The sequence below is a fragment of the Halichoerus grypus genome, chromosome 9 (genome assembly GCF_964656455.1).
Source record: "Halichoerus grypus chromosome 9, mHalGry1.hap1.1, whole genome shotgun sequence".
NCBI classification, from domain to species: domain Eukaryota; kingdom Metazoa; phylum Chordata; class Mammalia; order Carnivora; family Phocidae; genus Halichoerus; species Halichoerus grypus.
The window spans coordinates 43,055,321-43,070,320 of record NC_135720.1 but is presented as its reverse complement, the minus strand read 5'-3'; the positions used below and the strand labels follow the sequence as shown (position 1 = coordinate 43,070,320).

The window sequence follows — 15,000 nt, the reverse complement described above, 5'->3', positions numbered from 1 at the left end:
AAAAAAAAGAAAGGAAGAAACTCAATCCTTGTTCTCTAAATCATAGGAATAAATAGCCTGTTTGTCCTCTATTACCTAAATGCTAGTGTACCCACTACAGGAGCCAGAGATATGAGTTATTTGTGTGTTGCAGTAGGCTGAATTCTAACATGACCCCTCTCTGACTCTCACTTTCCCCAGAACCTATGCATAAATAATGGGATATCACTCCCATAACTGTATTATGTTATTTAGCAAAAGGTATCTTGCAGATATAATTAAGATCCTTAAATTGACTTTAAGGTCATCAAAAGAGAGACTATTCTAGTTGGGCCTGACATAATCAGGTGAGCCTTAGAAGTCAGAGTAGTTCGAAGCCACAGAGGTTTTCCTGCTAGCCTTGAAAGAGTAAACTGCTATGTTAAGAGAGGAGGCAGCCAGGTTGCAAGGGCTTGAGGGGGGTTTTAGAAGTTGAGAGCAGTTTCTGGCCTGCAACAGCTAGCAAGAAAATGGGGACGTCAGTCATACAGCCAAAAAGAAATTAATTGAAAAAGGACCCTGTGCCTCACATGGGACTGCAGTGTGGCTGTCACTTTGATTTCAACCTTGTGAGATCCTGAGCAGAGGACCCAGCCAACCTATACTTGGACTCCTGACCCATAACTAAGTTGACTTAGTTTACAATGATGAGTTTTACTCATTCGACAAATATTTCATTCACAAATAATGATCTCCTACTATGTGTCAGGCAGTGTATCAACTGTGATATAACATTTTATAATAAATCCAAATGATTTTTAACAAAATACTGAACTATATATACGCTTAAAAAACTTACATCCGGAAGAAAATCTACAACTTAAATGTTATAAAAACATTTAAAAAGACCATAATAGTTAGATTTATTGACCATTCAGCCTAGTATTTTGTCCTCAAAAGGTGATCCCAAATAACAATTGATGGGATAACAGGATTATCCTCCACCTGAGATTTTAGATTCATTAGCTTCCCTTAATATCCTAATATGATTCTGGCATTCATGAATTGATCACTGAAATCCACAGTTGACCTATTTATGTTTTTGGTTTTTATCATTTGTAAGAGTATCAAGATCCATCTTATGAAGATAATACATTCTTTTTTTCTAAAACAAGCACTTTAGTCTTTATGAAGTACGCCCTAATTCTTTCCTCCTGTCTTTCCATAGATATACCTACTTTCCACCCAATAAATATAAATGGAATAAACTCAGTTTAAAAGGTAAAAACTTAAAGTGTGCCTGGGTGGCTCAATCAGTTGGGTGTCCGACTCTTGGTTTCGACACAGATCATGATCTCAGGGGCTCTGCGCTTGGTGCAGAGTCTGCTGAAGATTCTCTCCCTGACCCTCTCTTCCCTCTCTGCTCCTCCTCTCACTTGCACACTCTCTTTCTCTCAAAAAATAAATAAATAAATAAATAAATAAATAGTAAAACCTTCAGACTAGATAAAATGCAGCTACATGTGTTTGCCAAGAGGCCAAACATAAGGTTGCAGAACAACGAAAGGTCAGCAGATGGAAAAAGATATACCAGTCATATCAAACTAAAAGAAAGCTGGTTATACAATATCAAACAAAACAGACTAAACGAAAAGGTATGATTCATTACGTGGCTAAACAGTTTTATATTTGTATGCACATACAAAGCTTCTAAATATTCAAAGCAAAAATTGACAGAATGTAAGAAGAAATAAACAAATCCACCATGATAGAATCAGTTTTTAGTAAATGATGAATCAAAAAGATAAAAGTCAAAAAGAATACAGAATATTTGAAGAAAATAACTTAAAATTTTGATTTCACCGGCATACAAGACTACACTGAACAACTGGACACACCCAGAGTATTACATTTCTTTCATGTGTCACACTAGACTTAAGTTTCAAAAATTGTTTTCATACAAACCACAATTTTTAATCATGATGCAGTTAAGATTAAAAAACAATGTCAATCTCACACAACTCTCCCAGAGTACAGAAAAGGAAATAAGTCTTTTTTCACTGTGTGAGGCTAGTAGGACCTTGATTCCAAAACTAGAAAAGGATGATACAAAAAGGGAAAGGTACAAAGCAATCTTACTGAACCCAGGCCCAAAAATCCCAAAATGAATATTAGGAAACTAAATCTATTTATTATATAAAAAAGATATATATAATCTATCATGACTAGCTAGAACCTTCTTTAGAAATCCAAAGTTGATTTAATATTAGAAAATTAATATAAGGTACCACATTAACAAATTAAAGAAAAAAGTATGATCTCAATATATGCAGAAAAATCAACGTCAATTTGTGACTTTTAACTTAAGAAACCTGAATTATAAGGGAATTTCCTAAACTTGTTAAAGAGCATTTACAAAATAAAACTTTAGAGAAGCATAATATTTAACTGTAAAATGTTGACATCCTTCACTTTAAGAGCAGGAAACAAAATAAGAAAGCTTATCTCTAGAGATCCTATCCAGCAAAGTAGGACAAGTAAAAAGATGTCCAGGTTGAAGGCAGGTGCATGTGGAGGGATAAGCCAGGCAGATTCTTGAGGAGCAATTCTAATATGGCACTAAAACATCACTAGGGTGCTAAAGCATAATCGAGAATGTATCTAAAAGGAAAATCAATTACATGTTTATTAGAACTCCTCTCAGTGAAATTACAGTGTATAGAGTGGAGAAATACTTAAACCATTTCGAACTGAGAGTAGACCCTGGGGGACCTTCCTGAGAAACACAGATGGTCACTAAACTGCCTTCTAATGAAAGTGGGACACCATAACTACAAGGAACACATTCTGCTGAGAGAGGTATGCAAACCTGGGGCCAGCAGTGAATTATCTTGGACAAGAGGAGAGAGGCTGAACTAATACAAATATAGGTATATCCCTGCTTTTTCAAAGTTCATGTTATACCACTTCACTTTCATAAAAGACCTACCATAGTACTTTCTGCTAACCAAAAGTAATCTGGAGAGATTTTTCGCTTTTACAGAAAAAGGCAAAAAGTAAAAGAGCATTCAGCATTTGCTTTGCAGTGAGCCCTTCTAGAGGCAGCGCTCATCCCAAGCACTGAGAGCGGCCCCGCCAAGTCCCTGTCCTAGAACCACACTCAGCATCTCAGTATCATGCCACCATAGTTTTGAACTGTGAGCATCTGTGCATCTGTTGGCAAGATGGATCCTAAGGTATCAGAAAAGCCTAAGAGAGGTTAGTTTTGGGGTCTCAGAGTGCTCAAAATTTTTTCTGTATAAATTAATGGTAACTGCTTATTCGCTTTACACCATTTCAGCTTACAAAAGATTTCACAGGATGCTCTACTTACAGATAAGCAGGGGAAACCTGCAACAATCTTGATTCTATCATTCCCAAACGTGGTGATCGGTGCCTTCTCTGGATAAATGTTTAAAGATAATTAAAGAAGACGGAGTGCAAATTATTAGCATGCCCTGGGGCACTCATGTTTTGGTGTGGTTTCTGTGAGCAGAAGCCGAGTGATGAGAAAGTAGGACCTAAAGACTCTTGGGAGAGATGACGCTAGTAAGGGAGGAACAGCTGACAAGATGAGAAATGTCCAGACAGAGACTTGTTTTCGGAAGACCACTCTACAAGACAAGACTGTCCACATGAAGGATGAACTGGAACGGAAGGACAAGATGACAACAGGGAGGCTATTCTAGGGCATAGGTGAACCTGGGCAATAGAGAGAAAGGAACAGAACAGACAGTATTATAGTTTTTAAATTGTCTTTACATTTATTTTATTCACAACTTCTTGATTTATGACATTCTTATACTCTATTCTTAGTCTTTCCTAAGGTAAACAATACTATTTTCTTATGGCATTTAAAAATTATTTTAGATGTCACTCTCTAGAACTTATAAAGCCTCTTGCTTTTTATTTTTAAGATTTTATTTATTTATTTGACAGAGAGAGACACAGCGAGAGAGGGAACACAAGCAGGGGGAGTGGGAGAGGAAGAAGCAAGCTCCCTGCTGAGCAGAGAGCCCGATGTGGGGCTTGATCCCAGGACCTGAGCCGAAGGCAGACGCTAAAGGACTAAGCAACCCAGGCGCCCCTTTTTAAAACAAAGATACAGTGTAGAGAAGAGTAAGTCACTGTTTTACAAAAGGTAGATAACCTCTTCTGTTTTCTTTCTTACAAGGTGATGTTATCCTTTGTTTTGTTTTTTCCCACAAAGGCACCTTGGTCTGATGTTTTGGGTAGTAAATTTTTACCTGGTGAGATATAACCAATGTATTATGAAAAACTCAGCATCAGTGCAAGTGTGTGATTATTTTTACTCTAGATATTTTACCATCAGTGAGGCTCACCTACATATACGACGTTACCAAATAAGATGTTACCAATAAGACATAACACAGGTGACAAGCCTAAAGAATTCTTGCCTCTTGATTGGCTGTATTTAGCTTGTCTTCCAGCTCTTCCTTCAGGTTTTCCAGCTCTTGTTGAAGTTGACTTTTATCCTCTTCCAGGTTTAGTTTCTCCTTTTTATATTGCTCCTCCAATTCCTTAGGAAAAGACATTTTTAAAAATTAACAAAACTGTCAATATTATATACTTCAAAGACTCCAAGACAAAGGCCATTCTGTTTTATATTTTGATACTTAGCTTTTCAAATTAGCTTTATCCTTAAACAATATTGGAGTTATTAGTCTAATTAATCCTACGGGCTTAGATTCTATCATTCTGAATCACTTAGGATGTGGTTAAATAATTACTTTAAATGGTTAGAATATTTGGTCTAGATCAAGCTAAGCCAACAACAGAAATGTATGACATAAGTGATAATTTGGGGAGATAAAGAAAAAATTCTAACTATCTCTTGAATACAGAATTCTTTTATATTTACATAAAAAAAAAAACAAAATCCAGAACAGTTCTGGAACACTGGAACATAGTCAAGAATTACTAAGTACAAAATTAAGGCATCAAAAGAAGCAATACCAGTAAAATTGATACTTACTGAAGATCGCCTACTATTTGTCATGCTACTTAATAATACTTGGGATACACAGGCAGTAAGACATGGGGTCTGCCCTTAACAAGCTAAAGGTCAACAAGCAATTAAAGAATATGTGATGAAAATTAAAATGACCATAGGGACTACAGGGATATGTGGATGGAGAACTGATAAGTTCTAGCTTGGTGAGGAAACCTGCACAGAGAACACAATTCCTAAGTCAAGTCTGAAGGAGTGCATCAGTAAGAAAAGGTGATGAAGAAAGAGGGAAAGAGAAGACAGAAGAAACCTGTGCAAAAACCACGGCGGTGCAAAGAGCCTGGTATGTTACAAGCAATTCAATGTTTCTACAGTGTAAGGTAGGAAGAGGAATAAACAGGGTTCTATGGAATTCCCAAGGCAAAGTCCAGGTTTGATGATTTGCTGGGAGGACACACGGGATTCAGCATCTAGTCATACTCACAGCTATAATTTATCATACAGCAAAAGGATACTAAGCAAAGGGAAAATGTGTATGGGGCGAAGTCTGCAGGAAACCAGGCACAAGTTTTCAAGAGTCCTCTCACACAGGACTCTCCAGAAAGTTGTGCAATGATGTGAAATGCTGTCTACCAGGAAAACTCATGAGTGACTCAGTGCCCACGTTTTTCATTGGGAGCTAATGACGTAGTACCCTCTGACTAGCATGTGCCAAACTTCCAGACTTCAAGAAGGAAAGCAGATGTTCAGCACAAACCATATTGTTTGCATAAACCCTTTAGGCACATGAGCCATTCTTATTAGGGAATGGTGGAAACCTTCCTGAAATTCAAGTTCCCAGATACTAGCAAGGGCCAACCTTGCCCCCTGCCTTTCTAAGGACAGCAGCTTCAGGCCTGCTATGTTAACTCTTTTCTGCATGGATTCTCTATATATTCACTTTCAAATACGGTGGGTAAACTAGATTTATGAAAGAAAATATAATCCCTTTTGATAACTAATAAGGAATGGAGAAGTCACCTTTCGGTAAATATTCTTTAAAAGATAATTTCAGGGGCACCTGGGTGGCTCAGTCATTAAGCATCTGCCTCTGGCTCACTTCATGATCCCAGGGTCCTGGGATCCAGCCCCACATCAGGAAGCCTGCTTCTCCCTCTCCCACTCCCCCTGCTTGTGTTCCCTCTCTAGCTGTCTCTCTCCCTCTGTCAAATAAATAAATAAAATCTTAAAAAAAAAAAGATAATTTGACATTGGAGAAAGACTATTCTAAAAGGAGGGTGGTTTGAGCTTAGGCTCAGACATGAGCTAGCTAGGCAAGAGAGGAATGAAGCAGCAAGTGATAAGTTATTTTGAGAAAAGAGAAGGGTACAGATAAAGCTATCATGAGTTTTGACTATGTTCACACACAGGAAATTCATGTCATCTGTTTTATAGCAAGCACATTTTAAAGAAAGATTGCAAGAAATGTAAATAGCGTAAAGCAGATTTTTAGGTGGCTCAGAAATTGAAATTCAACAGGCAGGGGGATAATTAGGAGGGAAGTAAGGAGGCAAAAATGATATTGATGACAGATGCCTTGATTCTAGGACTTAGAACTTAATACAGGTGTCTGACAGATGTGGGCCCTACACTGAGCTCTTTGCTTACTAGCTGCCTAATCTTGGCTCTCAAAAGCCACACCTCAAGCTCCTCATCTGACAGAGGAAGATAAAATCCATCTTGTAATGTTCCTGTGAAGGTTAAGTGAGATAAAGTGTTGAGAACTCAGACATGTCCTAGCATATAGTGATAAATAAATGTTAGTTCTTGGGGCATCTGGGTGGTTCTAGTACTTAGATTCTAGTCTAAGATTCTAGTACTTAGAACTTAATACAGAGGAATAAAGAGAGACAAAAGGTAGACACCTGCAAGTTAAATACTGTGAAAAGAGAGGAAAAGGCTAAGGTGAATAAGGGATGTAGAAATGAAAAAATAGTAACAAAAAATAGCTATGGAAGAGCTAACTGAAGCAGCAGTTACCACTAAATACTTCCCTCTAAATCCCTGAGCTCTTGGCACATACGTATAGTCAGTAAGCATGCACATGTACCACATAATTAAAGCTGTACAAATTTGTTCTGGAATAGTGAGCTGGCACAGAGAAACCAACAACCACAATTTTGAGAAACAACATGTCATTAAGTTTTGTCTCCAGCTACATAAACATAAAATAGTAAGTTTAGATAGAAATAACATTCTAACTGGAAGTTTTATTTGAATTTTTAATTAAGTTCAGGTGTTGAATATTTTTTCCAACTAGTTTTCACAAAAGGAAGAGACATAGAGGCAAAGGTCTCAATTCAGATACAGCCTCTACTATTTACTAGGTTAGTGGTACTGAATAAATCATTTAGGTTTACTAAACCTATTTCACCATCTATATAATAAAACGACATTAATCTCCAAGTCTTAAGTAATAAAGAATATACAAGAACGCTTAGTAAACTGTAAAATGCTATTACATAAAACATATAACAACCATCATGAATACATGCCTATGTGTGGTGGTTAAATGTCTTAGGATTTGATATCTGAGACCTGAGTTCAAGACCTGACTGATTCTTACTAGTTGCATGTGTTTGTGCAAGTGTTTAACCTCTCCATCCTCCATCATCTACCCTCCTTCAGGAAGAAGGGTATAGCAATTAAACCTATGAGAGTGTTGTGAGGATTAAATAAAACAGAAGGAAAACATCACTGCAGTGCCTGGCACACAGTAAGAAATACTAATAACTAACATTTATTTTTTTAAAGGTTTTATTTATTTGGGAGAGAGAGCACAAGCAGGGAGAGCAGCAGAGGGAGAGGGAGAAGCAGGCTCCCTACTGAGCAGGGAGCCTGATATGGGACTCGATCGCAGGATCCTGGGATCATGACCTAAGCCGAAGGCAGACGCTTAACCGACTGAGCCACCCAGGTGCCCCAATAACTAACATTTATTTATCACTATATGCTAGGACATGTCTGAGTTCTCAACACTTTATCTCACTTAACCCTCACAGGAACATTACAAGATGGATTTTATCTTCCTCTGTCAGATGAGGAGCTTGAGGTGTGGCTTTTGAGAGCCAAGATTAGGCAGCTAGTAAGCAAAGAGCTCAGTGTAGGGCCCACATCTGTCAGACACTTGCTTTTTCTACATCTACAGGAGAAAGTGCTTCAACTAGTTGAGGCTTCCTGAGGAGCACATCTAAGATGCTGTCTCATGAAGAGACAGCTCAAGATCAAGGGAGTGTTTCTACTATGGCTTACACAAAGTAGGAATGCTTCATATCAATTTACCAAACTACATCTCTTGTCAGCAGTTTTTAAGTACGTTACTCTTTGAATCATGATTTACAAAGTGATTATGAGAGAGCAGCCATCAGAATGAAGCAACTCATTTACTCCACAATATGGGTCACACTGGATCATTACAGAAACCCCTCCAGTTTAACAATGCAAGGCTACGTTGAATTTGTACTCACCACTTGCAGTTTTTTCTTATCCCTAGTTGCATTACTGTGGACAGCCTCAATTGCCACGTGGTGCTTCCAAGCTAATTCTTCCAAAGTCTTAGAATGAGCCTCATTTAATTGAGCTACCTCCCCTTCCAATCTATTTTGCAGGTTTTTCAGCTCCATCTCATAATATTCTTGCTGAGTTTTCTTTGCTTCATTTACTTTCTAAAATTAAAGCAAATAAAGATCAATAACTGTACCTGCTTTTTTCATTACTGATATTAGTATTTTGAATACTCAATAAATACATAAACTTGAATGAACTGAGCACTACAGGATTTACACTTTGGACATGAGATTACCTCATTGGTGTTCTCAGAAAATGACAGGGTAGCACAGGCAAAATGAATACTTTCAACACAAGTGATAAAGTAGAGTATTATTAGGTTAGAACCAAGTGCAAGTTAGCACATCTGTGAGCTTACGAGAAAGGCTTCCTGTATGTCAAAGCTGTACACAAAATGGCTTACCAATTTACCCACTCAGATGATGTTATTCAACCTAATTTTATTGAGTGCCAGTTATATGCCTTTTAAGCGGCCCCAGTTTAATGATGGGAAAAAGGCAAAAGACAGTGGCAATATAATTTTATAAATTCTATGAAAGGAGTGTACATAATGTGTTGTAAGAGTATACAGTAAAGGAGTCTAAGCTGGAACAGGTGGGAAAGGGTGTGTGTGTGTGCGTGTGAGAGAGAGAGAGGGAGAACCTGTATGGGGTGGGAAAGGATGTGTGTATGAGAGAGAGAGAGAGACACCCACACCCACCCATACATACATATATACATCAGGGAAAGCTTTCCAGAAGAAAAAACATGTGAGCTGCTGATGACACATTCTCTCATTTAATTCTCACAAGCCCATCAGGAAATGAGAGATGAGAATATTTCAAACCTAGATTTGATGTCAAAAGCCTGAATTCACAACCATTTCCAGCATTTTGAAAGATGAGCGGTAGTCTGCGGTGGTGAAGTTCAGGTAAGACAGGAAGACCATGCAGCTGAGCAGTACGGACAGAACAGAAGATACGAGGCTGAGTGGTGAGGGATAAGGCTCAGCAGGAGGCAGGAGTCAAATGATGAGAAAGGGTCTTTTCTGCTAAGGACTCTGGATTTCATTATGATAGGAATGAGAAATCATTGCAATTACACAATTGACATATTTTTCACAACAATCATGTTGGCAGTAGGCTGGTGAGTTGACTGAGGCAGGGGGAGTGTTTAGGAAGTTGTAACTGAAATCCAGGCCACAATTACCTAAACCTAAATCTAGAATCTGTGAAAGGGTATGAAGACAGACGATGAAATAAAACATACATTAAGGGAGTAGAAAACCAATAGGACTTGGTAACAGATAAAAGCGTTAAGGAAACAGTCAATAATGACTGAAATTACCAAACTAGATGGACTTTAGTGCTACCGGTTGAAAAAAAGGAGTAAGATTTGGGAGCGATCACTGAACAAGTTTTATGCTTCTAGAATGGATGAGCCTGTAGAATGAGGTGAAAATGCTGGGGAGCATCAAGGATAGGGAACAGATTGAAGAAGGAAGCTCTGAAATAAGACTTCAAGGCCGGGGAGACAGGAGGAAAACGTGCGAGAATGTGAAACACCAAAACAGAGACGCTGTAAATCAGAGACGAGTAAGTACCACAGTTGGACAAGATTCACCAAGTCCAGCAACCAGAATGTCACTGGAGGCTGGGACAAACATAGATTCTGTGGAGTGGTGCTAAGAGAAACCACACGATACTTGGGTATGCTTGGTTCTTGAGGGAAAGAAAAAGAAGTATCCAAAACTCCCACTCAGTATTGTGAATATCTGAAAAATTGCAATAAATATTTAGCAATTACTCTACAAATGATAGGTCTTATTTGTTTAATCTAGAAATTCAATATGTTGGTGTATGAATTTTCAGATCTTGATGCTTATTGTTCTTTTTAGTTTTATAGAAATTTCCTAGGTGTATATGCAATAATATATTTCATTAATACAAAAACATATACGATTAACCACAAATGTACATTCCACCGGAATAAAAGTTTATTCAGTTTCTGGTTGAAATAGGTTGAAATGTCTTAAGTTTCTACATTATAAATTGTTAGTAATATTCTGAACATATACACAATATGGGATAGTACAGCTATATACCATTTTTCCTCAAAAACAAAAACTTAACTAGAATTAAGAGATAGACTGTTACCGTGAAGAAGTAAACACTTTAAATCAAATTTGAAAAAGATAAAAACTGAACTTTTTTTTCTTTTCCTTTCTTTGGTGGCGGGGAGAGAGGACATGGATTCCACTGCTTTTTACCTTCTCCAGTTCCAAAATCTGCTGCTTCTGCTCTTCATCCAGACTCTGAGTTTTGCTTTGCAAAAAAGCTCTTTCTTCTTCAAGCTGAGATAATCTCTCATTGGCCCTTGATTTTTCTGATTCTAGATCTTTAATTGTAACCTCCTGGGTCATTTGAGTTGCTTGAAGCATTCCAATATGACCTATGCCCCAAAAAGAAAACCTTCACTTTAAAATCTATTGCATTGTGGTATAAAACAGTTTATATTTAATGACACAGTTGTACTTACTATCTGAGTGAAATAAATAGTCTGCATGTACAAATAGTACTTTGATTTCTTCAGAAATCTGTATAAAATAGAAATACCATGGGAATACTTATCCAAGTAGAATAATTTAAACTAGAAAGAAGTCCATTTTTCCCATATAATGTATTATTTGTTCCAGAAGTACAGGTCTGTGATTCAACAGTCTTACACATTTCACAGCGCTCACCATAGCACATACCCTCCCCAAGGGGGGGAATCGGAGGGGGAAATGAACCATGAGAGACTATGGACTCTGAGAAACAAACTGAGGGTTCTAGAGGGGAGAGGGGTGGGGGGAATGGGTTAGTCTGGTGATGGGTATTAAAGAGGGCACATATTGAATGGAGCACTGGGTGTTATACACAAACAATGAATCATGGAACACTACATCAAAAACTAATGATGTACAAAAACTAATGATGTAATGTATGGTGATTAACATAATAAAATAAAAAAAACCATATGGTTAAAAAAAAATAAAGTTGAAAGAACCTAAAAAAAAAAAAAGAACTCCATTTTCACATTGCTGATGTTGCCCCCAATACCCAGGAATCATTTTTTTTTTTTTTAAGATTTCCAACTAAACAAGTTGAAGGAGAAGCAACTCCTCAGGGATGTATATAATATCCTTGGGAGTAAAACAGAGGATGTACTGACTAGTACTATGGCACCAAAATGAGTAATCTGTTCTTTTCTAATCTCTTCTTTTTTCAAATTCTCATAAAAGACAAAGAAATCTGTATGTAGGCAGTAAATATGGCAGGCAGCTATTTGGCTGAAACTGAATTGTTTTAGACAAGAGATGTGATAAAGAACCAAGGTGGATTAAGAGACAGATAAGGACAGCGAGGTTATCAAAGAAAAACTAAATGACAACAACAAAAAAGGGAAGGGGCGATGAGAGAGAAAGAGAGATGAACAATGAGTATGAGAAAAAGGGTCTCAGAAAGCTTGTGTCAGGGCAGTGATTCTCAATGTGCTCTGGACCAGCAGACCTGGAGCCCTCACTGGCAATGAAGAACATCCCAGACCTACTGTCTCAGAAGCTCTGAAGCTGGAACCTAGCACCTGTGGTTGCACAAGCCCTTTGGGGTGATTTTCATACACATTAAAGTTGAAAAACTCCTACTTAGGGGAAAGGTTATATGGGATTTGCTGATGAGCCAATCAAATGACATCCTCAGAGAACGAGTTCAAATGGCTTTACCTGGCACAATAAACACTTGGGTATATGACATGGGTCACCACCTCCTCTAGTATGGGCTATGAAATGAGCACATCAGCCATAGCAGGATGGGCAACTCAGCTTTAGTGTGTAAAATGACCCCTATTAATAAACCAAATGAAATGAAACATTGTAATTCACATAAAGTTCCAATAATTTAAATACTTTAAAACATATGGGTTTTTTTAAACATATGTTTTTAAAGAACAAAAAACCTTTTAGAAAGAATGCTTCATTGTTCTTTTAGTGAATGATTTATTGCTATCTCTTAATTTTTCTATAAATATATATTCCTAAAAATAAGTTATCATTTGCTTATCTAACTTATGATTAAGAAGAAATTAGAATCCTTTAACATGTTTAGAGTCTAAATAATTTTAAAGTATGAGAAGAAAAAGCAAATTTTGTCTTGAATTAACATTTTAGTGTTGGTTTTAGCTGAGGAATATACCAAGAACTGTGGTCACACATACTAGCTTTGAGGACAAGGTCTGAAGCTTGTTGTTGTAAATGTTCTCTGGCTGCAGCTAGCTCACTCTCCACTTCTTTGTGCTTGCTCAACAAGGCCATCTCTCCCTCCTTGGCATCATCAAGCTGTTTCTGAAGAACCTAAGAATGATCAAATAGCCATTATTAAAATGCAAGAATGATGCTGAGCTAATTAGCTAAGCTAATGATGCTAATTCACTTAAATTACAAGCATCAACTTTCTCTTATTCAAAAGTCACAGTTAATAATACCTACTTTTAAATCTGTTTTGATAACACTTATATCTTCATAAATCGTATGACTCAATCATGAAAGACCATTCTACCCCTTCTAATCCACTCAATACTGCACAGATATTAAAAACAGCCTTGAAATTTTCTATGCCAATAAAACAAAATTTGTAGGGACTTCGTGGCTTTTTTTTTCAAACACATGCCATATGCCTATTTAATTAAGGTTTATAAAGCAATCAATTTTTTGTTCATTGTCTGGGCAGATCATTATTAATGAAGGTAAAGGAGAAAACACAATTAAACCCAAAGCCCAATATTTTGACTCTCCCAAGCCACTTGTGAAAAATATTAACATGTTATTTCAATAAAATCCTTTCATAATCAGTAAGATTTTAAGTTATCTTTATGGGCCTTTAATATCTGAAGTTAGAGTTGGAAATAATAACTACAGAGTAGTAAAAATTACCCCTTTATGGATTTTCTCACAAAGGAAAAGTAGGAGAAAGCAAAATGGAAAAAAAAAAAAAGTTAAAGTAGTCTAATTGGAAAGAGAAAGACAAAACTGGGGAGGGGGGGGAAATCTGTATGTTGACTGTGACATTCTCTACTTACCTGAACGCTGTTCTCTGCTGTACCAAGTGCTATCTGAAGCTTCTGGCACTTGTCACGAAGACTTCCAGCTTCATCCTGCACCATCTGTAACTCTGTCTTTAATTTTCCTATGGTTTTTCGTAAAATTGCTTCTTGTCCCTGAAATTCTTTTCTAAGATCAGCTTCCTTTTCTTTGCTAGCTTGTAGGCTTTCTGCTGTAAAAAGCTGTGACCTTTTCAAAGTATCAAGCTCATGCTCATAAAAGGACTGAGCTTTATTCAACTTGCCTTGATAATCCTCAATGAGCTTTTTCTGTTCAAGTCTTAGCTCGTCCAGTGTTTGGTTTAAAGTCTCCACCTCCATCCTGTGCAGCTCCTCTGCCTTCTCCTGCCCTTTACTGACCGAGGCGCTGTGATCCTGCTGTGACTTCAACAGCTCCTGGATCTCCCGTCTGTGAGCAGTTCGCAAATCTTCCAATGCCAAGCGTTTGTCTTTTTCGAACTGTACCTGGAGTTGTCCAAAACTCCGTAATCTTTCCTCAAATTTCCTTCTAATCTCTTCAACCTCTCTAGACATGGTTACTATGCGTTGGACATGCTGGGCTTCTGCACAAAGTTGCATGTCCTCAACTCTGTGCTTATAAGCTTCAAATTCTGTCAAAGCCTGCTGCTTCATTTTTATGTGATCTTCTAATGATGCTTCTAAAACCTGAATCTTTCTCTTAAGGTCTAACTCCTCTGTCACTTTGCTTTTATACTGCAGTATTTTTTCTCTTGTTTCGGCAAGAATCTGTTGGATTTCTTCTTCATGAGCATCTTTGAGGGCTTGGATTGCAGATTCATGCTCATCATTTTTAGTGTTTAAAGCATATATTACCTGCATGATTTTGAAAAAGGGAGAAGCAATTCAGCAAACCACGTTCTTTTCTTACTGGAAGTTAATTCTTTCATTTGGACTGATATTATTCAACACACATAATATTGGCTATGGTAAATACTAAATACTGAAGCTTCATGCATTGTTTTGGATTCATAGATTGATTTACTTGGCTAGTTTTACCTTAGTCCAACCTTAAAAGTTGCACCGGAAGACTTCACTACAAATCAAACAGTGAGGAGAAAAGACACAAAGGAGGCCCCGTGGCCTAGAAGAAAGGAGTTTTCCATATGGCCCAGTCTAGCTTGGGGGTGAGGGTCAGGAGAAAAGCCTCAGAATAAGTATCTGCCCTACGCAAGTGTCCCAGAGGAAGAGACGCTTTGCATCTAGGCCCTAACTCTTCCTAAAGGCCTCTTTCAACTGTTTAATGTCTGGTAGGTTCTAAATTTAGAGATTTTCTTTTCTAATTCCCCTAT

At 37.5% G+C, this 15,000-nt stretch overlaps 1 protein-coding gene and 1 long non-coding RNA gene across 8 annotated transcripts in view; one reads left to right on the top strand and one right to left on the bottom strand.

The window, feature by feature from the left end:
• LOC118553999 (uncharacterized) overlaps window positions 1-10,957 on the top strand; it is a 102,462-nt gene extending 91,505 nt beyond the window's left edge. The window contains exons 5-6 of the long non-coding RNA XR_004926306.2: window positions 9,986-10,149; window positions 10,796-10,957. This is a non-coding gene — a long non-coding RNA (uncharacterized LOC118553999). The remainder of the gene's footprint in view (window positions 1-9,985; window positions 10,150-10,795) is intronic.
• FAM184A (family with sequence similarity 184 member A) overlaps window positions 1-15,000 on the bottom strand; it is a 111,422-nt gene that overhangs the window by 51,727 nt on the left and 44,695 nt on the right. For all 7 annotated transcript variants that reach the window (XM_036121243.2, XM_036121245.2, XM_036121246.2 and 4 more), the window contains exons 2-6: window positions 13,670-14,524; window positions 12,809-12,944; window positions 10,824-11,005; window positions 8,476-8,673; window positions 4,416-4,538 (exon numbers count right to left, since the gene is read on the bottom strand). In XM_036121243.2, the coding sequence (XP_035977136.1) occupies window positions 4,416-4,538; window positions 8,476-8,673; window positions 10,824-11,005; window positions 12,809-12,944; window positions 13,670-14,524 (1,494 nt within the window). The remainder of the gene's footprint in view (window positions 1-4,415; window positions 4,539-8,475; window positions 8,674-10,823; window positions 11,006-12,808; window positions 12,945-13,669; window positions 14,525-15,000) is intronic.